At 32.8% G+C, this 25,297-nt stretch overlaps 1 protein-coding gene across 1 annotated transcript in view; it reads right to left on the reverse strand.

The window, feature by feature from the left end:
• The window catches only part of LOC106053340 (conserved oligomeric Golgi complex subunit 1-like), a 50,867-nt gene extending 25,570 nt beyond the window's left edge, over positions 1-25,297 (reverse strand). The window contains exons 1-27 of the mRNA XM_013208881.2: positions 25,252-25,297; positions 23,213-23,303; positions 22,794-22,838; positions 21,993-22,059; positions 21,576-21,682; positions 21,391-21,460; positions 21,033-21,212; positions 20,606-20,653; positions 20,342-20,428; positions 19,851-20,055; positions 19,589-19,651; positions 18,767-18,848; positions 18,457-18,562; positions 18,263-18,361; positions 17,574-17,668; positions 17,131-17,289; positions 16,627-16,797; positions 15,482-15,574; positions 15,262-15,366; positions 15,062-15,157; positions 13,574-13,667; positions 13,364-13,441; positions 13,111-13,187; positions 12,636-12,816; positions 12,185-12,316; positions 11,384-11,587; positions 10,988-11,159 (exon numbers count right to left, since the gene is read on the reverse strand). Of these exons, the coding sequence (XP_013064335.1) occupies positions 11,004-11,159; positions 11,384-11,587; positions 12,185-12,316; positions 12,636-12,816; positions 13,111-13,187; positions 13,364-13,441; positions 13,574-13,667; positions 15,062-15,157; positions 15,262-15,366; positions 15,482-15,574; positions 16,627-16,797; positions 17,131-17,289; positions 17,574-17,668; positions 18,263-18,361; positions 18,457-18,562; positions 18,767-18,848; positions 19,589-19,651; positions 19,851-20,055; positions 20,342-20,428; positions 20,606-20,653; positions 21,033-21,212; positions 21,391-21,460; positions 21,576-21,682; positions 21,993-22,059; positions 22,794-22,838; positions 23,213-23,303; positions 25,252-25,273 (2,913 nt within the window). The 5' untranslated portion in view covers positions 25,274-25,297 and the 3' untranslated portion in view covers positions 10,988-11,003. The remainder of the gene's footprint in view (positions 1-10,987; positions 11,160-11,383; positions 11,588-12,184; positions 12,317-12,635; positions 12,817-13,110; positions 13,188-13,363; positions 13,442-13,573; positions 13,668-15,061; positions 15,158-15,261; positions 15,367-15,481; positions 15,575-16,626; positions 16,798-17,130; positions 17,290-17,573; positions 17,669-18,262; positions 18,362-18,456; positions 18,563-18,766; positions 18,849-19,588; positions 19,652-19,850; positions 20,056-20,341; positions 20,429-20,605; positions 20,654-21,032; positions 21,213-21,390; positions 21,461-21,575; positions 21,683-21,992; positions 22,060-22,793; positions 22,839-23,212; positions 23,304-25,251) is intronic.

Below are 25,297 nucleotides of genomic sequence, written 5' to 3' on the forward strand. Positions count from 1 at the left end.
GTCTTTTTCGAACTACAAGATGTTTTTCCTCCCAACTTTTCCTTCCATCTATGAAGAGTAGGAAATGAAAACAAAGAAACTTGCGATCAGAAGGTTGGAAAATGTTCCATGTCTGAGTACCTAAAGGTAAATACAGGACAAGGAGAGAAGACAAGAAAAGGAACGGGGCGATAGAAGCCATTCAATAAAGAAGTTAAGATCTTCAAGTCTATCCTAGAGTCTAGTTAGGAATGGCATGAGAGTAGTGTCCACTGAAGTGAGTGCATCAAAAGTGTCAACGTTTATGAAGCTCAGCCTCATGCCCTTTCATGTTACAGTGTGCACTAAATGTTTATAAAGATGAGCAAAACAACGAGAACAACAACACAACGGCCGAACACACTCAGTAGTTAGGATTCAACATGATGGGTTGCAGGTATTTTAGAACTAAGTGGCCTTAGGATTCAACATGATGGGTCGCAAGTATTCTAGCACTAAGTAGCCCTAGGATTCAACATGATGGGTCGCAGGTATTTTAGAACTAAGTGGCCTTAGGATTCAACATGATGGGTCGCAAGTATTCTAGAACTAAGTAGCCCTAGGATTCAACATGATGGGTCGCAGGTATTTTAGAACTAAGTGGCCTTAGGATTCAACATGATGGGTCGCAGGTATTCTAGAACTAAGTGGCCTTAGGATTCAACATGATGGGTCGCAGGTATTCTAGAACTAAGTAGCCCTAGGATTCAACATGATGGGTTGCAGGTATTCTAGAACTAAGTGGCCTTAGGATTCAACATGATGGGTCGCAGGTATTCTAGAACTAAGTGGCCCTAGGATTCAACATGATGGGTCGCAGGTATTTTAGAACTAAGTGGCCTTAGGATTCAACATGATGGGTCGCAGGTATTTTAGAACTAAGTGGCCTTAGGATTCAACATGATGGGTCGCAGGTATTCTAGAACTAAGTGGCCTTAGGATTCAACATGATGGGTCGCAGGTATTCTAGAACTAAGTGGCCCTAGGATTCAACATGATGGGTCGCAGGTATTCTAGAACTAAGTGGCCTTAGGATTCAACATGATGGGTCGCAGGTATTCTAGAACTAAGTGGCCTTAGGATTCAACATGATGGGTCGCAAGTATTCTAGAACTAAGTGGCCTTAGGATTCAACATGATGGGTCACAGGTATTCTAGAACTAAGTGACCTTAGAATTTAACATGATGGGTCGCAAGTATTCTAGAACTAAGTGGCCTTAGGATTCAACATGATGGGTCACAGGTATTCTAGAACTAAGTGACCTTAGAATTCAACATGATGGGTCGCAAGTATTCTAGAACTAAGTGGCCTTAGGATTCAACATGATGGGTCGCAAGTATTCTAGAACTAAGTGGCCCTAGGATTCAACATGAAGGGTCGCAGGTATTATAGAACTAAGTGGCCCTAGGATTCAACATGATGGGTGGCAGGTATTCTAGAACTAAGTGGCCCTAGGATTCAACATGATGGGTCGCAAGTATTCTAGAACTAAGTAGCCGTTCATTCAATAGTTCATGTTTTACCCGTTTCAAAGTCCGAGTCATGGAAATGTTTCATAGAAATGTTTCATAGTAGCTAATATTTTTTGTTAAAACTACAAAACCTTTAAAAATCGAGGCTAGGTCTGCATATTTAAACCACACACCACATTCAAATATCAGAAACCTCAGTGAGTATCTGTTAAATGTCCAGCTTGCGTCTAATTACGATCCTTGACCAAAGAAAAGAACGGGAGCCCGTGGAGGAACTATTTCCTCCCCTAACTGACGGGAGTGTCACGATGAGACCTGGAATGTAGCCCCGAATAGCAGCAACCATCTCATCAACAAAGTTTAACAGCAACTCAGTCCAGCCGGTCAACACGTCAATACTGGTGCTCAGATGGTTAAGATCAGCCAGTATACAGTCCTGTCTGTTACAATAAAGGTCTTTAAAAACAAGAGCTCCCTTTTGTCTTCCTAAACAGCGTGTGATGTTTAATAGAAACACGAAAATTTGTAGACAGAACTAATTAAAAACCAAACAGCCGACAAGCTGATACCATTGGAGACGTTCATCCTAAAATGTATAGAGATCTCGACCTTAATAGATCTAAGGCAATTCCAGACATTTGTGAACGTAATTGAAGTCCAAGTGGAAGTGAAATGCACTACCAGTTTGTTGTTTTATATTTTCTATTAATAGAACACCACGGGGGTGTAGACACTTTGCTGTACTGAATTGGATATCCTCAAACATGTTCTCTCGAGATGATACTCTTGCAATAAGTCAAGAACGTAAAATATATTTTTAAAAAAATAGGCTACTCAGTGCTTTGTATTTGTTTAGAACAGCGGTTCTCAACCTTTTAAGCTCGGCGACCCCCTTTTTACAATCTCACTCTTCGGCGACCCCCATCCACACAGCAAAAGAAGAATAGACAAAAACAATCCATATTTTCGATGGTCTTAGGCGACCCCTGGCAAGTAGTCAATCGACCCCTAAGGGGTCGCGACCCACAGGTTGAGAACCCCTGGTTTAGAGCATAAATGACCCTACATCTAAATGTATTTAAGATTCGACATACTGTAGATGGGAATTAAGCAATATATCACAATGGTATATTAGAATGTTGAATAGAAGTTTAAATAATGATAGAGGATAAGGCGAGGCTGCTTTTAATAAGTAACGAAATCAACAATGAATGTTGAACGTAGACCCATAAAATGTTTAGCACCAAATAAAAGCAGATCAATGTCTGGCGAGCTTGATTTCATTTAGATTGGGCGACCTAAATATTGTCGTCAATGGTAAAAAGGTAGCATTTAAAAATAAATGAAATCGCATTGTGAAGTCACTGGAAGAATGGCCACAATTGTCTTTTAACAAGTTACACTGCTACACTATCTCCATTTGGTTTTTCTTGTCACTGAAGCTAACTGTATGCTCCAAATTAAGCAAGACTTCAACACAGAGCACCTGACCCTAGAAAGTGAAGAGAGGCAGGGCAGGGCACACTTTAAAAAAAAAAAGAACACCACGAAAATGAAGAGTACAAAAAAATCCCCAGTAAAACCAAGAAGCTAGCAATGAGGAAAGTGGGACGGCATGTACAGAGGACAGTGGAGAACGTCAGTAGCACTGGGTCTGTTCAAGAGAGGAGAACATCACTATGTCTTACTAACCAACTCAATCACAGAGAATGAGCCCATGTCACGTGTACACATTTGTCTGCTTTCTATCGGTACAAATTGCAATAATGATATAGTCTACTGAAAATAAAACATTCAGAGGACCCATCATTACGGTTGTACAGAACAAAAGATAATGATGTCTCATGCAAATGTACAGAATTTCTATGAAATTTGACACTGGTCTGTCCACGAGTGATATGCAAATGAAGATCATTAGATGTAACGCGGATTGACAGCTGTGGGAAGACGATGGAGGAAATCGCATTTTTGTGTTTGGCTTGACTTCTACAGTTTCCATCTATTATACTTCTGCTAGAGTCATTATTGTCAACATGACAGAGTTATCAGCACTTGGTTTCTAAGAAAAGCATATCGTGCGTCTAGCCTAGAGTTACTTTCAAAGTGCTTTCCTTCACTCGAAAATGTGCACAAAAACAACAGCATCAGAAGACTGAATATTAACATCCGACTGCAAGGTAAGCAGCGTACAAAAAGGGGTGGGGGGGATTGCCCTTGTAGAGATTAAAACAGGAACAGATCTTATTTGTTTTCAAGAAAGAACCGAGCTTGTTTTCCCTTGGCGCCACGGGTTCCCCAAGTTGATCAGCCAGTTATTAAGATTACCCCTACACCAAAAGATGCAATCAGCCATTGGTAAGCAAATAAACGTTTTGAAAGTAGATCTAATACAAGTCATTTCTCTTTGTTCTAAATCTCCGTCAATAGTAACTTTAATTTGGCTCTACAATTAAGTTGAGTTGAAACACGGCGAGGACAAAATATCCACAGATGAGCGCTAAGTAATTCTCTGGGATCTATACTGTGCATGGTTCCGTAAGTTAGTAATTGCCGGAAGTGGTAATGAAAATGAATACTCCAGTACCGATAAATGCTTCCAAATTCCAAAGGCATGCATCTCAAATAGCCTCTGACAACCAGTCCGACTCCTGGCCTTCACATGTGGCTCCGATATTGAGTCTGGCGGAATTGTTATCATTGGAAGAAAAAAAAAGGCAAAAGCGAACAACTGGCGTCTAAAGCAGTAAGGCTAGTTAGCCTTGGCTGGGTACACATCTTGGAGAAGGTAATCCTAAATCCAAACCCTCTGCTTCCTTGTGGCTATAGCCAAACATGGGAAAGGCTTCGGGAATCGGATGTAAACCCTCAAGAAAAATCAGAGCACAAAGTGCTACACTCTGGCAGAACCTACGATGCTGCTGACCCCAGACTGTATCGGCACTTGCCGTTCTTTTGGATACATCAGCTACGTGGAGAAGAGGAAATGCTGTGTTGGCGAATGGTAACGACTCTAGTTAATGCACAAGTTCTTATCTCATTTCTATGAGATGGTCCAGACTCGCTTTGCGATTAAAGGAGGCAAAGATTTTCAGAGCCGTCCATTCAGACAAGACTAAATCATTTTGCAACGAGTGAATATACAGAGCTACCAGCCCAACAGTTGGCTGTGCGCATGTGCGGTGCTCCAAGGGATAAATGAAGGTCTGTATTTATATAGCACTTTCTACGTACTCGAAATGTGGGAGTTTCCAAACGACATCTTCAGGTAAGTAAAATGTTAGCAAGAACAGGAACTTGAACTTTGAGAAATTCAGCTGGTGGAACAATGTCCCAAAAACTTTCTACCGGACGTCGGGTTCGCTTCACAATGTTTCAGAAGTAAGAAACTTACACAGTAGGTGAGAGGGAGAGGTAGATGTTTAAAGCCAAGATACTGTTCTCAATCCCAGTGGCTTAAGACTGTCATTTCAGTCAGTCTAAATGAACAGTAACAGTTGCTTCCCAAAGATTATAGTTCACGATGTGGCCGTAGAAAGAAATTGTCAGGTGGTGTATGAAAGTGTGGCGAGGTGGTGAAGTACGTTCTGGAGAGAAGAGCGGGACTGAAGTCTCTAACGCAATGGGATGGCACACATTGGTTGAAGCTAAGAAACTATCTCGATTTAAAAGTACATTGTAAGACATTTTTAAATATTATAGATGGCACACATTTTGAAGCATCTGGTAGGTTTGATAATGGATCTCATTCACCAAAACGAACGGTCACGTGATAACCATTGATAAAACAAGACAAAAATGTCACGTTATAACCACTGTTGATTCGAATTAGGTCGTAAGTTATATAGAAGAGATAGGGAAGCACGTGGCTCAATGTTGCTGGTTTACTATTGGTGAATGAGATCCAATTTAAAAACGTTCCCATTGTCTATATAATTTTAGCGTTATTAATCTATCATTGAAAAAGAAATTAAAAACGTCAATCTACTTTTTAAAAGTGATTTTGATGTCAATGTTTTTTAAAACTATTTGCTAGCAACAACAAAAAAAAGTGGTTTGTATTACAGATAAGAAATCCAGTGACTTTTATCGTGTTAATATTTAGTTTGTAAGAAATCATTTTAATCATAATTCAAAACAACCAAAATGTCAACATTTGTGTACGCTGCTAATAGTTTTGAAAGAGAGAGAACAAAATCTAAATAAAATACATGTGTTCAAGAACTAATGGAGGAGGATTTCGAACAACAAAAACATTTTTGAAGCCCAGGACATTGAGTCGAGTGTACTTACTTGTGACAAAGCAAATGTTCATATTTACAGTAGCTTACAGTAACTTTAGTTACTATTCAACTTAAAACTAACAAAGAAATAGTAAAAAAAAAAACAAGGCGAAGAGAAGGGTGAGACAGTTAACACGGATTCACACACAAATATTTATGTGTGTGTGTGTGTGCGTGTGTGTGTGTGTAAGTTATGTGGCCCATGAGGAAGACGTTTCTTCCAGCTAAGAAAACAAAAAGCTTAAAAAGAAAACATGTGTTGAATAATGTGGTCAAAGAATTAACAGAAAAATGCCGTTGTTCTAAAGACTCTGATGTTGTCAAGGACGCAGCCATGTTTGATCAGATCATAGTGAATGTGCAAACTTCTGGAGAATTCCAATGACAACAAGAGTGCCGCTAGTAACAGTCAGTCAGTCAGGTCATAAACCCAAAGCTCTAATGTACTCAAACTAAGAGGTCCGGCAGCTTTGGCACAAACAGTATTCCAGTAGAATCTGAAGAGATCTGTTGGGATAAGGGGAGCAGAATAAGACTTTTAACTCTTCTCCATGTAGTGACGTTATTGGGAGACAGACACGGCCACACATTTCTCCAAGTCCAAAAATATCAACATCATTAGTTCAAGCAAGAAACAAAATTCCATTGAAAACAAAAAAGTTGACCAATAAAATACAGTCGCGGCTAAATACATTTTATTTAATCAACAAACGTGTACATAGACAAAGAAACCAAAAGTTGGGTCAACATCAACCCAATAAGTTTCCATAGAAATCAAACAACAGCCCAAATAGCTGCCTTAATTTTCAATCAACAGCCCAAAACAAGCCGCCATAGTAATCAATTAACAAACAAAAACTCTTTAGAAATCAAACACAAATAAAAGCTGCACTAGTCAAGCTGCTGGAGAAGCGCCCCCCCCCCTTTTCCACCCAATCTTAAGAAGAACATAAAATAAAGTGTTTAATGGACAACATTTTGTAATGATAATATATCAAGCCGATATCAATTACAATTTTTGTTTCTGGATCCATTAATAATTCTTATCAGTTTCACACTTCTAATCAATGGTGTTCCGGCTCTCCTAATATTCAATGCTCTACCCACTTTCTGTTCCTTTCTCTCTACATTCTCTCCCTGGTGGAGAACGTATGGAACTGACCCATCGTCCTTCATCTTTTTTTTTTTTCTATTATTTGATTAACTAGCAGACAATTTATAACCAACAAGCAGGGAAAATAGTCATTGGTCCCAGTACTAGCCACTTTATGACTGACATAACTACAGATCTACTGGTGACCACAGAACTGACAATTTCCTATTCCAATGCCGTGATGCTGTATTGATTGCAGCGTACTAAACAATGTTGGCAACTAATAGACTGTAAGTGTTTTATCCTATAGACTTCATCATATATTACATGACAGGCTTGATCATGTCTATATAACAGCAGTACTAAATTTGTAGGTTTGTCAAATGTTGTACATGTTTCGGATGTTTCTTCTCAGTCCAAACCTCCCACAGGACGACAGCGGATGGCAGTGAGCAGGGTATGAACTCTAGACCATTCAGACAACCTAACGACAGACAGCAGTGGCGTGCGTAGACCTACTGCATGACCAGGCAGCTATCCTTTAAGTACAGTGTAATAAATGATGTGTTATCAACTATCTCTTTACTTTAGGGCCACACAATTCACTGGGATATCAACAAAAGTAAATCTTCAGTATATATGTGTGTAATATATCTACACCAGAAATATAACATAGGGTTTGAACTAAATGAGATGATCTGTAAATTCTAATCTTCCAATCAGGAGACAAAATGTAGTATTACCAATATAAAATTTGGTGTGTTTATTAATTTACTAATCTGAAAAAAATATGTCTCCCGTCAAAACATTATTTAATCTTATGGTAACATATTGACTATGGATATTTCAGGATACATTTTAAACTCATAATCTCCCTTTAGTCTTTATTCTTAAGGTCCAGTTCACATTCTTTAATCAATAAAATACAAAAGCATAGAAAAAGAAGAGAATGCAATATTGGAAAATGTGGAGGAAAGCTAAGGAAAAATATAAGAAAGGCATACAAATCTTGTAAAAGTTTTAGCTTGAAATAAATGACTCAATTTTTTATTATCAGCCAACTTCCAACTTACATTATACTTTGGCCATAGCCAGGGCCGGTCTTAGGCCACTCCATCCTATGTGGCCGCAGTTGGCCCCGCACTTTCATAGGCCCCACACGAATTCTAGGTGTAAATTATTAAATTAAACCATTTTAACTTTTTATTAAAGGGTTCCTGGAATTCTACTGAAATTGCAAAATTTCAGAAAAAGCGATATTTTGCTAGAGGATAGTTAATCTAAAAGGCAGATCTGACTGTTTATCAGCTTTTTGTTGGAAAACTACTATCTACTGTAGATGGCTCGTAAAGTTAATTTGACAGTGATTTTGTACTTAATAAAGTATGAATAAAATGCAGAGACAAATTTATTTCTTAATAAAAATCTCAATTTTCACTTATTATTCTTATCCCTACCCAGACTGGGCCCCGCGCAATCCATTTCGCATAGGGCAATGCAATCTGTAGGACCGGCCCTGGCCGTACCCCACCTCCACACACACTTTTTGGCACTTTCAATCAAACTTCTAGTATTTAAACAGTGTATTCTAACATATGCTACAGGTATTTGGAATGATCCCCTTTCAATCGCCCTCCCAGGCAACTCACTTCTGGTCAGTGAACTCTATAGCACTTTCTCTCCCCTCCCTTTCTTTTTTTAATGTCAGATATACAAAAAAAAAAAAAGGTTGGGTTTATATCACAAATAAAAAAATCATTTTTGATAGATTTAACCACCTAAGTTTCAATTGTGAAAAGAGCTTAGTTGTTATAGGCACATGGAAAGTTGTAATTGGTTAAATTTTCATATTTTTTCATCTATGGCAAGTGAGAGATTAGTGATGGGTCAGTCAGTCAGCGAATGAATCAATCAGGGCTCATCACTCTTATAATATAGATTATTTTTACTATTCTAGAAAAATCAATAGCCTGTAAAGATTTTTTAAAACAAAACTGCAAGTTTTTTTTTATACAATATATATGTACAAGTTGTACAAGTATGTTCTTTTAAATTCATTTTTTTCCTTCTAATTTTTAGATAACGGTTTGTTTCAAACTAAACCACAAGCAATGATAATGCAAATCAAAACCTAACAACCCTGTCATATTGACTATTTTCATATATGATGGAAAAACTATCAATAGTTATCTTTTTGGAAAAACTATCAATAGTTATCTTTTTTGGAAAAACTATCAATAGTTATCTTTTTGGAAAAACTATCAATAGTTATCTTTTTGGAAAAACTATCAATAGTTATCTTTGTTGGAAAAACTATCAATAGTTATCTTTTTGGAAAAACTATCAATAGTTATTGGAAAAACTATCAATAGTTATCTTTTTGGAAAAACTATCAATAGTTATCTTTTTGGAAAAACTATCAATAGTTATCTTTTTGGAAAAACTATCAATAGTTATCTTTTTGGAAAAACTATCAATAGTTATCTTTTTGGAAAAACTATCAATAGTTATCTTTGTTGGTGTTTCCAGTGTACACAAATAAAGATAGTTTTGTTAATTGTTCAGCTATGTTTTTAAAAAGATATATGATAATTTTTGTGTGTGTTTTAGCACTGCAGAATCATATTTTCTAGCTCTTCTCCTCGTAGCACAAAATAATTTTAATATGGAGGAAGCTTTAGAATTTCATTCTATAACTTAAACCTAACTTAAAAACAAATGGGATTAACTAATTTTAATATATAAGATTTGATACACAATAAGATACTTTTAAAATTACAGCTCAATTTGTTTTTTTAGTTGGCAACAATGAATTTAAACTTAGTGTCCTTGACATTGTTTGGTTTATAGTGAAAATAGTTCCAATAAAGAATACTTTTACAAAAGAGTTGATATATAAGGAAAACCAGACAAAACCAGACAGACCACCACAATGAAATACAACAACTTAGAGTTTGGGCATGGACGTGAAAAGCTCAAGAGAGATCTGAATGGATTTGTTGAAGCAGAACAGAGCCCTCCACCGGGATGTATTGTAATCAATACAAAAAGGCAAAAGACATTTTATATTTGTGCCTTCATAACTTCATGGAGATTAATTATTACAACCCACAACCAAACTGGGAATCTCCAGATGTATGGTCCTCTCTTTTAATCAGCTTTCTTGATTCAATGTTTTCATAAACAGAAACAATATTATATTCCTTAAATTATGTGTGCTATGACTTTATCAGTTATATGTTATAAAAATGTACAAGAAAAAAGGTATGGACCATAAAGATAAGTAAAGTAATAGTTAGGAAAAAAGGAAGAAACAATGTTTCCAACTTTTCAGACTTCTACTATTGTGAGAGAATGTGTTTAAAGTAGACTTCTAGTAGCAGATTGTTCAGAACAGAAAGAGAAACTTAGTGACTTTTTAGTAATGAAAATTAAGTTTATATACTTCTTTTCTGTTTTCTGAACATCTCTAAAACATACAACTCATTGTATTAGTCCTCCTTGTGCTATGGAGTCACTTATATGCTGTGGTTTTGTTCTAAAGGTATTTAAATGAAAGCATATTTTTATTGAAACTAGACATATTGCTATTTTTTTTTATGATATATATTTTTTTTCAATTGCTTTTGTTTAGAGATACCTCTGTTTGCTTAGGGGTTAAAGAAAGCTTTTTCAAAATTGGTAATTAATGAGTTAATCCAACAGCTCATGCTTTAAAAATAAGTGGCAGCTACTTCTAAGCAAAGAGAGATAACCCTACATAAAAATATTATTTAACATTTAAAATAAGAACTTAAAAAATATGACAATAAGTCTTTGTTTCAAAAAAAAAAATATATACACCAACACCTTCAGAAAAAATTAAAAAGCTTCATAAACATTTAATTTTTAAAATATATAGTTATGCCTGTGGCATAGACACTTTCATTCTAAGATTAAATAAAAAGATTTTGGTTTTCTATAGTTGTAAGACAAATATCCTTATGGATAATAAAGATTATTATTATTATTAAGTTTTACTTCTTATTCCCAATGTTCTATTGTACCACTTTAAGAGTCTATCGTAAACACAACATGCTATCCCAGTTAAATATAAAAAAAAAGTTTTCAAAATGATAATTACCTTTCTTTGTCTTATTTTAAGACTTGCCACTGATATTTGAAAAAATCCTGGAGCCCATGCTCCCAAGTTTCTCCATTTTATCATAGAATGAACTGCTCAGATCTGCCTGGGATGTTGTAAGTGGCAAGGTGGCCTCCACAGCTGAAGTTAGGGTGGAACTTTGTTCAGGTGCCTGGCATAAATAGGAATACAAATGATGTATCTAGCCGAATATATTTGTAGGGCTTCTTATCTCATAAAGAGAACTATCAAACAAAACGTACAAATTGAATGCTAGTCTTGTTTAAGGATTTTTGCTTTTGAAAGTATAATTATAAAGTGCCCACAACTTAACACAGATAAAAGTAAAGTTTTAATAACAAAAGATAATTTTTTGTGCAAAATAGGCAAACTTACCCTACTTATTGTCTGAGAAGGCAAAGGCTGTGTGGTCAAGGCTGGCCGACTACTTTGTTGAGAGCTTAATGGAAGTAGAGGAAACCGATGAGGACATGTGGACAGTGGAAGAACATTATGTGGCTCTTGCCCTGTTAGAACTGGTCTAGATCCTATTGAAGCCTGCCCATGTTTATCCATGCAATAAAGGCCACCAAATATCACCTGGAGTTAGATTTGTTTGGTTTTTTAATATAGCTTTTAATTTTTTTTATTCAAAAATATACTCTGAAAAAAAAATCATTTATTAACCTCAAGTAAAACAGAAGGAAAAACTTGATGTAATCTGACAAACCAAAAAACTATGGTAGTACCAAAACTGTCAATATTGTCAAAAGGAAAGGTTGTAATGTTGCTAATATCTCTTATGTTCCGTCAATAGAATAACAATTTACTTAAATGCCATTTATTTTCCTGTTACAGTAACAGCAGATATATCGTAACTGTATTCCTTAAACAGTTGCCATTTGTTTTAAGTTCCAAAACAATTTAGTTATATTAATTTAATATACACACACAAAGATATCTTTAGAAGTATATAATTTTTCTTTTTTAAAGGCAAACACAAAACTATAAATGAATAAGTCCATTGAGCTCTTAGTCCATGTTCCTTCCCATTTCTATCATAAGTGCTTCTATTTGATATCCTCAAATCAAATTCTTTTTTTTTTTATTTGACTTCTATATTTATGGAAAATCTTGATTGAATCTTATACAATGAACTATGACCTCTGTGAATGAATGAGAGTAAAAGGTACTTACAGAACTTCGTTGTATCTGTTTGTTCAGGTTTGCTTGGATGTAAGGGGAGAACACATCCATGTCAAATGGATCAACAAGTTCTTCTAAACGATCAATGATCGCTTGACATCGCTGTTGGTATTTCTTATGAATCTGTACAATGGTAAAATTGTTAAGTTTTCATTATGTGATTTCGCAAACAAACAAAAAATACAATAACAGTAAAAATTAATCATTACAACTTGGAGTGATTTACAACTATTAGAGTAGCTGTAGTGGCATGGTAGCTGAGTGGTAAGTTGGGAAAGTTGGTTGATGTGCTGGCCATGTGACAACCTCATTAATCCTCAGCCTTAGAAACTAATAACTTTTACAACCTCTACCTTACATGGTACTTCAATTCTTTTAAAATTAGCAACTGATGCTATCAAACTACAAAAGAAAAAAAAAACTTCTAAAACTCTTAACTAACCTCATCATCCTCTCTCCTGGGTATAGCCAAGAAAATAAACTTAAAATTGAAGAGTTCTTGTAAAACTTCATGTTGGCTTAAAGGTGTCGCCACTTTATTGTTGCTTCTTTCTTCTATAAGTTTTTCATAAATTGATACCAAACCATCAGTCACAAGTACCAACAAATCTTTAACCACAGACCTGTCAAATGATAGCATTTAATAAGCAAAAAGAAAACACAAAAAAAACAACACTTCAAGTAAAAAATTATAAGCTCAAATAAAAAAAAATCAATGTGACATTATCATATACAGTCAAATCCAACTAATCAGACCATATCAGGGCGCTATCATCTTGGTTCTAATAACCAACTGGTCTGATTAAATTAATTGGACTGTACAACTTGATTTGTTTTAGTACTTTAGGATTTGATCCAATTTAAAGGCTGGGTCGATTAAATGGATTCAACTGTTTTTTAGTTTTTCTTCTACTCACCATGGCAATGCTTGTATTCCTATCTTGTTCAAATTCTCACAAAGGTTAAACAGCAGTGTTTGTATATGCCATGAAGCCTAACAAAAAAAAAAGAAGTGAATTCACTTAAAGCGTTAATTTACAAGTAAAGATTTATTTTAAACCTTTATTACAACATCCAAACTATTGAATCAGAAAAACTAAACATTGCAATAATTAGTTGTGAGTTGTTACTCCAGTAGTTTTGTTGAATGAAAAAAAAAAACAAGCTTACTTGCATAGGGACATAAATTTTGGAGGATAATTTTTTGCCTTCTTCTGTTTCTTCTGATATGTCTATCTCATCCCATTTCTAAAAAAAATAAATTATACAATAAAACAACAGACAATCAGATAATTTTTTTTAATGGCTTAATTTTTGTGTGCTTCAGATTATCTTGAAAGGAAAAGTTTTACAGCAAATATTAATTAATGCTATACTTACAGTGGACCGAGATAGAATGTCATCAGGACTTGTGTTGCTTACAATGTTTGTGAATTGACTTATATATCTGTCTGCTGTGTAATCTACCCAAATCCTGAAAAACAATTGATCTTGTAAGTGTTTGAGAAATGTGCACTGCAGAAGCACAATATGACAACACAGTTTAATGGTTTAGAAAAAAACTAACAAGATAAAATGTTAAACTCAGACCTGCCTACCAAAAAAAGTCCAAATGCGTAACACTTACGGTCAAAATGCGTATTTTGGCACCAGAATGCGTAACACTTACGTGATCCTCTATTTTGTCATATATATATATATATATATATATATATATATATATATATATATATATATATATATATATATATATATATATATATATATATAATATTAGATGTCATGATTAGATCTACAATCTAAATCTAGATCAATAGAGATGATATCTAGACTAGATCTGGATCTATGTCTATATAATATATAATGAATATAATCTACTCTAGATCTGGGAATCTGGGCTCAAAAGTGTTACCGATGCCGTGGATCCGCTAGATCCAAACTTTCGTAGGCCTACCTTCATACTTGATCTATTCTATACTAAGACTAAGAATCTAGTCTAGATCTAGACTAGATGGTAGTAGATGTTATCGATCTAGATCTAGTCAATCTAAATTCTAAATCATACTAGATCTATAACTAGTTTGTAGGGTAATGTAGAGAATCATAACGTAATGACTAGCTAGACTCGAGCTACATCTATTCCTGTATAACAAGTTATCTAGATTCTAGATCTAGAATCCAGATCTAGATCTAGACTAGATATCTACAGTGTCACTCAATGTGTTTTTGAATCGATAGCTCTTCGATTTTTTTTTCTATACAAATGAATACGAGAATCAGGAATGCACCAACATAATTAATTTCTACTCATGAACTTAAAAAAAAAAAAAAAAAAGTCACGTTGGTGTATCAGCTAACTGACGGTACCAACCTGGTACCAGCCCGCCACTCCCTCACTCACGCGTTCTTCATTTCTAGACATCTAATTGCTATTAAGTACCAATCAACTTATAGATCTGGGCACATTGTGTTCACCCCACCTTTTCTGTTTCGCCCCTCTTCCCACAGGTGGGCTTAGCGTGACCTCCGTGACCGCTTGTAAGCTAGTCTAGAGAGGAGAAAAAAAAAGCATACGAAATGCGTAACGCGACGGGTTAAATGCGTATTTGCGTACTGGCGGTCATTTTTGGGAGATTTTGCGTAACGAATACGCATTTTGCGTAACGGTAGGCAGGTCTGTAAACTGTTAAAATAAAAAAATCAACAACGCAGAATACTATGTCATTAAAATAAATTCTATTAAGAGCAGATCAGTGAAAAAAATATTTCTTTCCTTTGTATGCTGTAAATTTTGCAAGTATTTTCAAAATCGTACATACGTAATGAGTTGAAGGTAATACAACTCTGAAGTTAAAAGACAAAGCTTACTTGTATGCCAGCATCTGACAGTGTCTCAATTTTGTATTTAAGGACTGCCATTCTGGATACTCTGATGATTTGAGTGAGCGAAGTTTCTTGGAAAGTCTAAAAAGGATTTTGCTATAATTATTTGATAACATATACTTTAGATTGAATATTTTTAAAAATAATTTATTTTTGAAATTCTTTTTAAAAAAAGCAAAAATTACTTGAATGATGATTGTGTATTCCAGTCTGGTAATGCCAGAATACACCTTTGTAAGTGTGGGGTCATTTCACTCATAGCAGCAGACGTTCTTGCTGTCAACAATAACCTGAAATATAGTTATACATTTAGTTCAAATACAAACTTTCTTTTTATGTAAAATGAAACCACTAAATTAGAACTGTTCTAAATCATTTTTATCAAATACATTTTAGCATACTTACTTATTTTCAGTTATTTCATTTGTAAGAGGGTCTGGTATTACTGACAAAGATTTCTTCCATAAATGTAATTGTTCTATCAAATAGTCTAGAATCCTGATTTAAAAAAAAGGAAATTTTTAATTAAAAAAAATCATTTGATTCACTTGTTTCATTCCATTCAATTTTGATGCTTCTTCATTCATTCTAATTGTTATAAATAAGTAGAGAGATGAACAAAAACATTGAACAACACAAATTTGTGTTGGGTAGGATTCAATAAGCTTGTGTATATGTATATATATATCTTATCTGAATATATATATATATTCTTTAAATAATAGTTAGTCGTTTATACCACAGGTCTTTAGTATTTGTTGATATAGTTAGTCATAAAGTGCTTCATTTCTAGTAAGAACATAAGGGAAACCAAAGTAAGTTATAGCAGTTTAAAAATGTTATTGATTTAAAAATATATATAAGGTATAATTCATTACAGCCCAAAATAAAATTAAAAATTAAAAAAAAAAGACCAAAAAAAAAAAAAAAGATCAAGTCAAGATGGAACTAAAAGAATGAAAGCTTCAAGAAAGATAAAACAAGTATCAATAAAAAAAAGTTTTTTTAAAAAGACAATTCCTCCTTTAAGCAGCTGATAATTTTTTGTACGAACAATTAAAATCCTGGTTGTGCAAATGTATACGATAAATCTACTTATAGTATATAAAGAAATAATGTACAATATGAACATCTCTTTATGTATTTAAGTCATAAATACATTGAGGAATACATACAGGAATACATACAGACGTATATGTTCAAGAATGTCTTTAATTCCAGACCAATTTAATTTTCAAGATTATTATATTTCAAAAAATAAAAAATCATAATGATCAAACCAATTTCTTTTTTTAAATTAATAAAAAATATGTTTAACTAATAAAACCGCTATATATATATCTGATTTTCACTTTAAAAAAGTCACAATGCTCTCATTCTGAATGAGACATAATGAGTTCGTCTTATATGAAAGTGTAAAAACTGCTGCTAGTGCTTCCTATGACATCCTATCGCTTTAGGATAAAACAGTAAACAACACATCCTACCACAATATGCCCTTTTAGGTTAAGTAGCACTGGAGTTCTAAATTACAAAGTAAACCAACTTACTCCTGGACACATTTGACACATGACACTTGTAAATACTTGAGAATGTCACAAGTGTCTGCATATCTGTTGAATACTCCCTGCTGCTTAATGTCTTCAGTATCACCTTCCATAATGTAGGTCTCTGTGTCTTCAAGCAGAACTTTTAGTTTGTCATCAACCGTGTGGCAAAGACTGGAAAAGTGAAGATATCACTTCTAGTATATCTCTCATTGAAATATATATTTATATTAAATGACTTCAACGCACTCATTTTTTAAAAAGTTTTCAAATATTTTTTATTAACGTTAATAAACCAAAGAGATGATAAAGTCAGGAGAGAAACAAAAACTTCACAAAGTTTAACTAATTATATCTAATGAAGACAAAGACATACAAATTGAAATTTAAAAAATAGAGATTGTTTTATAGAACAAAATTTAAATTAATGCTCACTCTTCTGTGAAAATATTTGATTTGGGCTAAAAAAAAAAAAAGAGCTAAGTATTAATTTGCTTAATTACTAACTTTTGTACAGCTGGAGTGAATGCTCTTGCTTTAAGAATAAGACCACCGCCATCAGCAATAGTCTTGGAAGCAGCAGTTTGCCAGATATCTGACATGATGAGATCTGCAGCATTTTCTGTCCAGACAAATGTTGCTAAATTTCTCTCACACTGCATCGAGCTAAGTAAGAAATTGTTTTATTTAAACAGTATTTTTGTATCCTAATAATTACAAATTCATAATACCAGGTAACTTGCAATAAACCATTTGTCAAAGAAATCCATTCTGTAAAAGTATGTAAAAGTCAAATAATTTCAATCTATTGAGAGACTATCATTAAATTAAATTTCAGATTAAAGTATTTATATAAATCTTTAAAAAATTTTGACAAATTATTATCAACTACAGAGAAATAACACAGTTTTATATGATAATGTTTAATTGTGCAGAGATTTAAAAAATACCTGTCATTTATATCTGATGTCAACTCCATCATTACTTTGGAAACTGTTCGTTTTGTCAGATCAGCTGTTGTGTCTAACTGAGACTGTATAAGAGCCTAGTTAAGAAATTAAAAAAACTCCGTCAGTAGGAAACATACTAGTACCTCTAAGTGTCTACTGCTTAAACCAAATAGTAAAGGCTCAGATGCATTAGCGGAATTCAGAAAATTTAAATAAATATATGCAAGAAAAGTTAAGAACAAAAAACTCTATGAAATAATTGAAGATAAAAATAAAATTCACTGTGTAAAAATAGGGTGGGAAGAAGATGATAGCTTGGTCAAAACTGAAAATGTCCAGGAAAAACAAAATATGGTACTACAATAGAATCCACCTGGTGAAGGAAAGAAGTGAATGACAATATGGGGTAATGGAGAAGAAAAATGAAGGAAGAAGGGCATAGAATGGGAACCAGGACAGAGATTAGTTGTTGCTGTATGCTTCATTAAGAGTAAAAAGGACTTAGTTAAAAATTTAAACAAGATGTTGAATTTAGGTAAAGTAAATGGCTATGTTAGTATTCTCTGCAATTCAGAGGCTAATGGAGATTTTCCTATTCTGAGGAAGGAAATCTATTTTGTAATGTTAGCCAAAAATGATTATTTTAAGGCCATTAATGATAAAAATAAGCTGATGTTAAGTTGAATTACCTTAACTCTTTCCAGAAAAAGAGGCTGAAGGAAATCTTCCCAAACCCTTAAAGTCAGGATGTTTTCATCAATTAACTTCCAACAAGATTCACCACGAACCTAGTGAAAGGATTCACCAAACATGAAATACTCTTTGCAGACATTGAAACAATCAAATAATTTTATGAAGAAATATAAAGCAAAGAAAAACTTACTTTGGACAAAAGTCCCCAAACTTCATCTCTGATATCTGCTAGCCTCTTAACTGTGTTAACGTAATTAAGAAGTTTACCAACACCAGCCTGTGCATCTTGCAAGCATCTGACAAATCAAATCAAAGTTTTTAAGTTATAGACATTGCATTTAAATTAGATTATTAGATCATATTTATTATTTGATTTTCTCATCAAAGTTAAATATCACAACAATGCAAGAAAATGTAAAACAAAAGTTTGAATAAAAAATCTTGACAGTTGGTCAATAAGAAGCTTGACATGCAAGCTGTGCAACTACATTGAAACTCACATGTGCATCCACTGTTGACAGTTTTCCTTTAATTGTTTCACTTGCATCTGTGTGGCTGGTGTTCTGATAAGTGGTTTGAAATCTGATCAAAAATAAAAACGAAAAAATAACATCATTAACTTGTTTCTAACATCAAAATGTTTGATCATTAATCACACGGATGACATTGCAAAGTAGACCAGCAGTAGACACATATTTAACAGTTGTGAAATAATGACATTTATTTAGCATTCAAACAATTTAGGACTTTACCAAACCCTTCTAAATGCTTATTTAAACCCTTCTCACACTTGTTACCATAATGAAACTATTTTTAAAAACTTTAAATACTTTAATAAATGTTACAAAACTCTTATTCCAACATCCTTTTAGCAATAAAAGTAAATTGATTGTAATGTTTGAAATAAAGATTGTGCTAAAGTTGAACCAAAAGAAGTAGCAAGGGACTACTGCAAAAGCTTTTCATTTTGTGTTGCCTGTATCTGTCTATCATTTTTATTTAGCTCTTTAAAAAAACGGCATTGTTAACTGTGCAACAGCAATTTATAACCTTATGAAAGCATGGAAAAAAAAAATAAGCATGTTTCCACTTACAAATCAGCATTGCTTAAAACCAGATTTAGTTGGCAGCATGTGTTAATTCCCATTGATTTATAATTTGAAGCACACTGCAAATATGTGTGCAAATTATTGTGTGAATAATGTTGACTGCTGGGGATACCCACAAGTGTGTGCGCTAACTCCCTTGATTACATTGCTTCTTTTAATTATTATTTCTAAATGTTATTTAAATTAGAAAACTATAACTTTAAAGTAGCATACTTTTCACTGAAGCTGGTAAACATTTTGAGGATATAGTTCCATGCAGTTCCAGATTGAGAATCCCTAGGATAAAAATGTACAGTTGAATAATAAACATTTAAGTCATCTGATATTAATTAACTCAAGAAGAATATAATATGAAATAGATCAAAACTAATTCAAAATACGAATGTCAAGTTTGTATTCAATGTGATTGAATAATAAGACAAATCTGTTTTATATAAAAAAAAATAATTCATGCAGTGTTAGTGCATTTAATAACCTTGTCCAGGTTGAGACAGAACCCTATTCAATGTTGTTAAAAGAAGTCCAGTGGTCAATGTGGATGTTTCTGATGTAGGCGACTCTTCACTGTAGAAAACAGAGTAAATCTGTTTTAAGGTTGAGGTCAGAAGTTTAGCAACACCAATCACTTGTAGCTTCACATTAGTTTGATGGCCCGAGTGTAAAATTTGTTGTAAGGCTTTCTAAAGATAAAAATAAAATTTTTGTTTCAATATACTAAATTAACTACAAATTTTCATTGTTTATAGTAATTTTTTTTTTTAAAAAAAAAAAGGAAAATTAATTATCTCTTTTTTCATTAACATTTATTTCTAATCCCAGGGAAGAGACAAGAGGTGAGTCACAAATATATATATACTACAATTTAACTTCTCATTTATCAGTTAGAAAAGCAAAACCATAAAATCATATACATCACAGAAAGTGATTAGACTGCAGATTTTAAATGTAATGTAGACCTAAACTTACTGTTCGTGCCAAAAGAAACTCATTAAAAACTTGTCTTGGAGTGCTGTCTTCAAGAAGAATGATGGAACATAAAACCTCAGCCATATGCTAGTATGATGCAAGTTTGAAGTAAAATTATTATCAAATACAATTAAATACAATATAAGATTAAAATAAAAATATATTATTCTTATTATTAAAAAATTAAATTACAACATAAGATTAAAATAAAAATATATTATTCTTATTATTAAAAAACACACAAAAAAATCTCAAATATTATACCTGATCACTTAAATCGGACTCTGTATCAGTTAAAAGTTGTCGACAGCCCTGAAATTAAATAATGAATATTTCAACAACTTAAAAGACAGACCCAAACAATAAACAAATCAATCAATTTTTTTAAAAGTGTTAAGGGAAGGTAAAAAAAAATTAAATTAAATACTTTGGTGAATAGGTTATTATTATAATCATAGAAAATCAAAAAAAATTATTCTGATAAAGCAAAGATAGTCAAAGCTAGTTTGGATATTAATGCTAACAAATTTTGAGATAAAAATGTATAGTAAGTAAAAATAAATTGTGTCCTGTGAAATAGATACTTAAAAAGCCTATGTGTATTTATGTTTTCAGCAGCTCTCAAATCAATAGCTCTAATTAGTTTCGAGTCATAAGGCTGGACACAAAAAAAAATATGTTGCTAACCAACCTGCAGGATTGTTGATTTAAAATGGCTTATGGCTGCCCATTGTCTTGTTAACACAGGAAACCAGGTGGCAACATCAGCTGAAAGCTGTGTGTCCAAATGGAGACTGGCATTGATGTGTCTGGCTAACAAGTACAGCTGGGTTGCTTTTAAATATTCTTGACTGTCAACATTACTCCAGATCTGTAGCACAATGTTCGAGAAAAGATCAAAATAATATTCAATTTAAGAATTACTATTAAATAAATGTTGTTTTATTAAAACGAAACCAAATAGAAAGCAGATGCTTACAGAGTGGAAGCTCAAGGCAAGGCATGATTAAAACTTTGTATCTTTGTTAAAAAAAAAAAAAAGAACAAACCTTTTCTGGAATATCCATAAGTAATTTGATTTGAGCAGCTGTTCCATAAAATTCCAGCTCTTTTCTATTCCTGAACAAAAAAAGAAAATTGTTATATTTAAAAGTTAGCAAAAGATTAAATAAAATTTAAAATATATCATTGTAAATATTTATAATGCATAGCTAAGTTAATTTTGAGAACTTACTTGTCAGAATCATTCTTCACACTCATGTGAAAGGATGCACCTCTGACCATGTGCTTCTGTCGCATTGATGAACACAAATCTTCCATCCGCGAGATTGATTTCATCACCTATTATAAATAAAATATTATAAGCAATTTTTTTTTTCATCACCTATTATAAATAAAATATTATAAGCAATTTTTTTTTCATCACCTATTATAAATAAAATATTATAAGCAATTTTTTTTTTATATTTGAAAGTATTTTTTAAAAATCATGCTTTAAAAAAAATTATAAAGAATTGCATTATTATCTTTTAATTTACATATAAGTCTTACTGTCATAAATTAATGATATAGAAAAGATTTGTAGATTGATTAGAGAAGTTTGTAAATTGAGGACAAAAAAGAGAGATCCAGTATATTAATAAATATTTACATTTTCTGCACTATTTTTCATGTCTGTAATAGTATCTGCAGCATCTATTAGATCCCTGTATCTTTCTCTGAAATAATGTTAGTACAAATATGGGGAAGAAAAAGGAATTAAATTATATGCATATGATTTTTACTTTGTTTTAAGCATTAAACTAAATACTAATTACACCTGGGAAAATGCTAATTGCTATAAAATAAACATGAGTATTTTTACTAGAAAAACAAGACACATGGTCATAGAGTTAGTAGGTGACCGGTCATTTCTTCCCCAATTAAATATTTTTTTCTTATTCATTGTTTAATTGTGCTGTTAAGGCTTTGACTTTAAGCCCTCATTTCATCTAATATATAAATTGGATTATGGAGAATGCTTTTTGATATTTTTTGACATGTTATTAATGCGTTTATAGTGTTTTCCATTCCACTTTAATTCTTGATGATAAATCTTATACTATATTGTAAATCTGGGTGTGCACTTAGCTATAGCACTTCCATTGGATATGGGGGGAAGTAATATTAAAATATTATCCTGCGAATGACGTAATGATCAAAGGCCAGGGTGTGGTGGAAGTAGTGGAAATCTTTTGAGAGATGAGAACAATTAAATAAAATGATCAGATGATGAAAAGAACAGGGGATGAAAAGAACAGGGGATGAAGTGACCAAGGATGAAATGACCGGGAACCAAGTTAGTCACCCATAACCTAGTTTTATAGCTAAGCCCAATATAAGACTTAAAAATAAAAATACAAAAAAATAAAAAACTTTCATGTCTAGAAAATAAATAAATAAATGTACTTACCCCACCATCACCCTAAGATCCTCTTTCTTTTTTTCTATGTCAGACCTTCAAAAAAAAAAAATGTTAACAATAAATTAGTGCAAAAATATAATTACTAAATGATAATTATCAAAGTGATAACAAATATTTTTATGTAACAGCTTGGTGAAATCTAATCATTAGTTAGGCATCATAAGGATAGTTCAATTTGTTTCATTTCATTTTTACAAGTACAGTTTGATAACTACAAAAATACATTTTAAAAAGGCCTGTGATAATAATTGAGCCTGAAGCTATAAGAATTGATAAGTGCAATAACTTTGAAAACTAATGTTAAAATACTTTAATAGTGATTTCTTTATAAATTCTTTTCAAAATTGTGTTTTGTCAATATATATTCATTTCTTAATGTATCATAAAGTAATTTCAAAATACTTTACCTAGTCTTCTTTTCCAAATTACGAATTTCTTCAATAGTATGACGCTCAAATAAAACATTTGAATCTGCCCTTTGTACATTATTTACAGCATCTGTTTAAAAACAAGGTTTTTTTCATCCTCTTCATGTATAATAAATAATTAGGATATTAGCAAATGTATTTGAATTAGGCTTATGGTATACAATCAATATACTGTGAAATTAATATCAAATATCCTTCATAAAAGGAATCATCTTTTTAACAAAGCTCTAATAAATAAGGGCCCATCTTCTGACCATTAGAACCAACAAAAGAAGTTTTTTTTTAAATGTTAGTTGTCTTTACTAGTGTAAGTCTTATTGGGTGTAAAACTGTAGAACCTGTTAACAAAGATTTGTGTATTTGAGGACTTAAGGTGTCCATAACAGAGTCAAGAATGTTTTCGTGTAAAAATTCAGGAAATCCAATACAACACATATTATATGTTGATGAACAAATTAAAACATGAGGACATTTGGTTTTAAATTTTAAGTCTTCATCCCTTGATATCCAGTATAAGATTAAGAGTATACAACAATAGCCTTCCCCACTTCACTCCAGGCAGGTCCTAGTACTACAGTCTTCAGGCGGCACAAAAGATAACACTATTATTACCAGTAACACTCAAAAGTAGGCTAAAATAGTATAATAATTATATAATAATTCATTCTCAGTAGCTATATAGATTATAATTTATAGATCTAGATTTTAGATCAAGATCTATGACTATGACTTAAATAAATGACATTCTAGACTTTATCTAATTAAATTCTATGATGTCTACTCATCTACTCCTATCAATATCAAATATAGATCTAGAATCTAGATCTATATTATTATAAATTATATATATCAAGTAAATAAAAGTATATTAACTATATAATATATTATTATTAAAATTTAAATTATATATATCTGATTTTTGAATACTTTTTTAATTACTATTTTAAAGTATTGCTATGATTCTTCCATGTGCATCTTCCATGCGCACCGCCATTCAGGCTAGTGCAGAGATGTGCACCTCTAGTAACCAGACTAAAAAAGGATGTTGACATTAAGAGACAAACGATTTCCGCCGAAGAAGAGAGCCAATATGGAGATGCTGTACTCAAGGCAGATGCCCCATTGTGTTTGTCATGTCTCCGTGTAAATAAACGTCTATATCTCGTTGACTTGCATCCCTTCAGTTATTACATTGGTTAAGTTATTACAATTGGTGTCAGAAGTGGGATTATAGGCAACTCAACAAGAGGAGGTAGGATTTACAATGGCAGCTTTGAAACAATTAGACCAACTCTCAGTTAAAGAGATGCGCACCTCTAGTAACCAGACTAAAAAAGAATGTTGACATTAAGAGACAAACGATTTCTGCAGAAGAAGAGAGCCAATATGGAGATGCTGTACTCAAGGCAGATGCTCCACTGTGTTTGTCATGTCTCCGTGTACATAAACGTCTATTCTATATCTTGTTGAGTTGCCTCACTTAAGTTATTACAGTATTTTAAGTATTTATTACGAGTGTTATAGTAGTAAAAGTTATACGGAGTGTAGACTAAACTAAGAACTAGACTTAATTAACTTATCTTAAGTTAAAAACTTTTAAAAATTTACTATTATTAAGATTAAGTGTAATAACAAACTACAAAGAGTAACTCAAGACTGACAAGAGTTACAGTAGTAAGTTACTGAAGTAGACTAGAGTCTAGAGTTAGACTGTTAGAGTCTAGAGTGAATAGAGTTAGAGTTGACTAGCCCTAGACTAGTCTAGACTCTAGCTAAGCTCTAGAGTCTAGACACTAAAAGTAAAAGAAAGATTAAATCATAAAAAGAGTAATCAGTAAAAGACAGATTAAAGACAGTGATATTTTAAAAAGCAACCAACTAATTAAGAAATAAATAAATTATACAGATTTTGCATCGTTATGCATATGATACTTTTGCATTCTTAGGAAAGGGTTATTTTACTAAAACAGTGAGCGTAATAATAATAAATTATTTTTTGTGACACGTCAACCTATTACCTGATAGCCGGTGGGCGGCCATTGTTGTTTAGTGTAAACAGCAAAT

Source organism: Biomphalaria glabrata, chromosome 1, assembly GCF_947242115.1.
Source record: "Biomphalaria glabrata chromosome 1, xgBioGlab47.1, whole genome shotgun sequence".
In the NCBI taxonomy this organism is placed as follows: domain Eukaryota; kingdom Metazoa; phylum Mollusca; class Gastropoda; family Planorbidae; genus Biomphalaria; species Biomphalaria glabrata.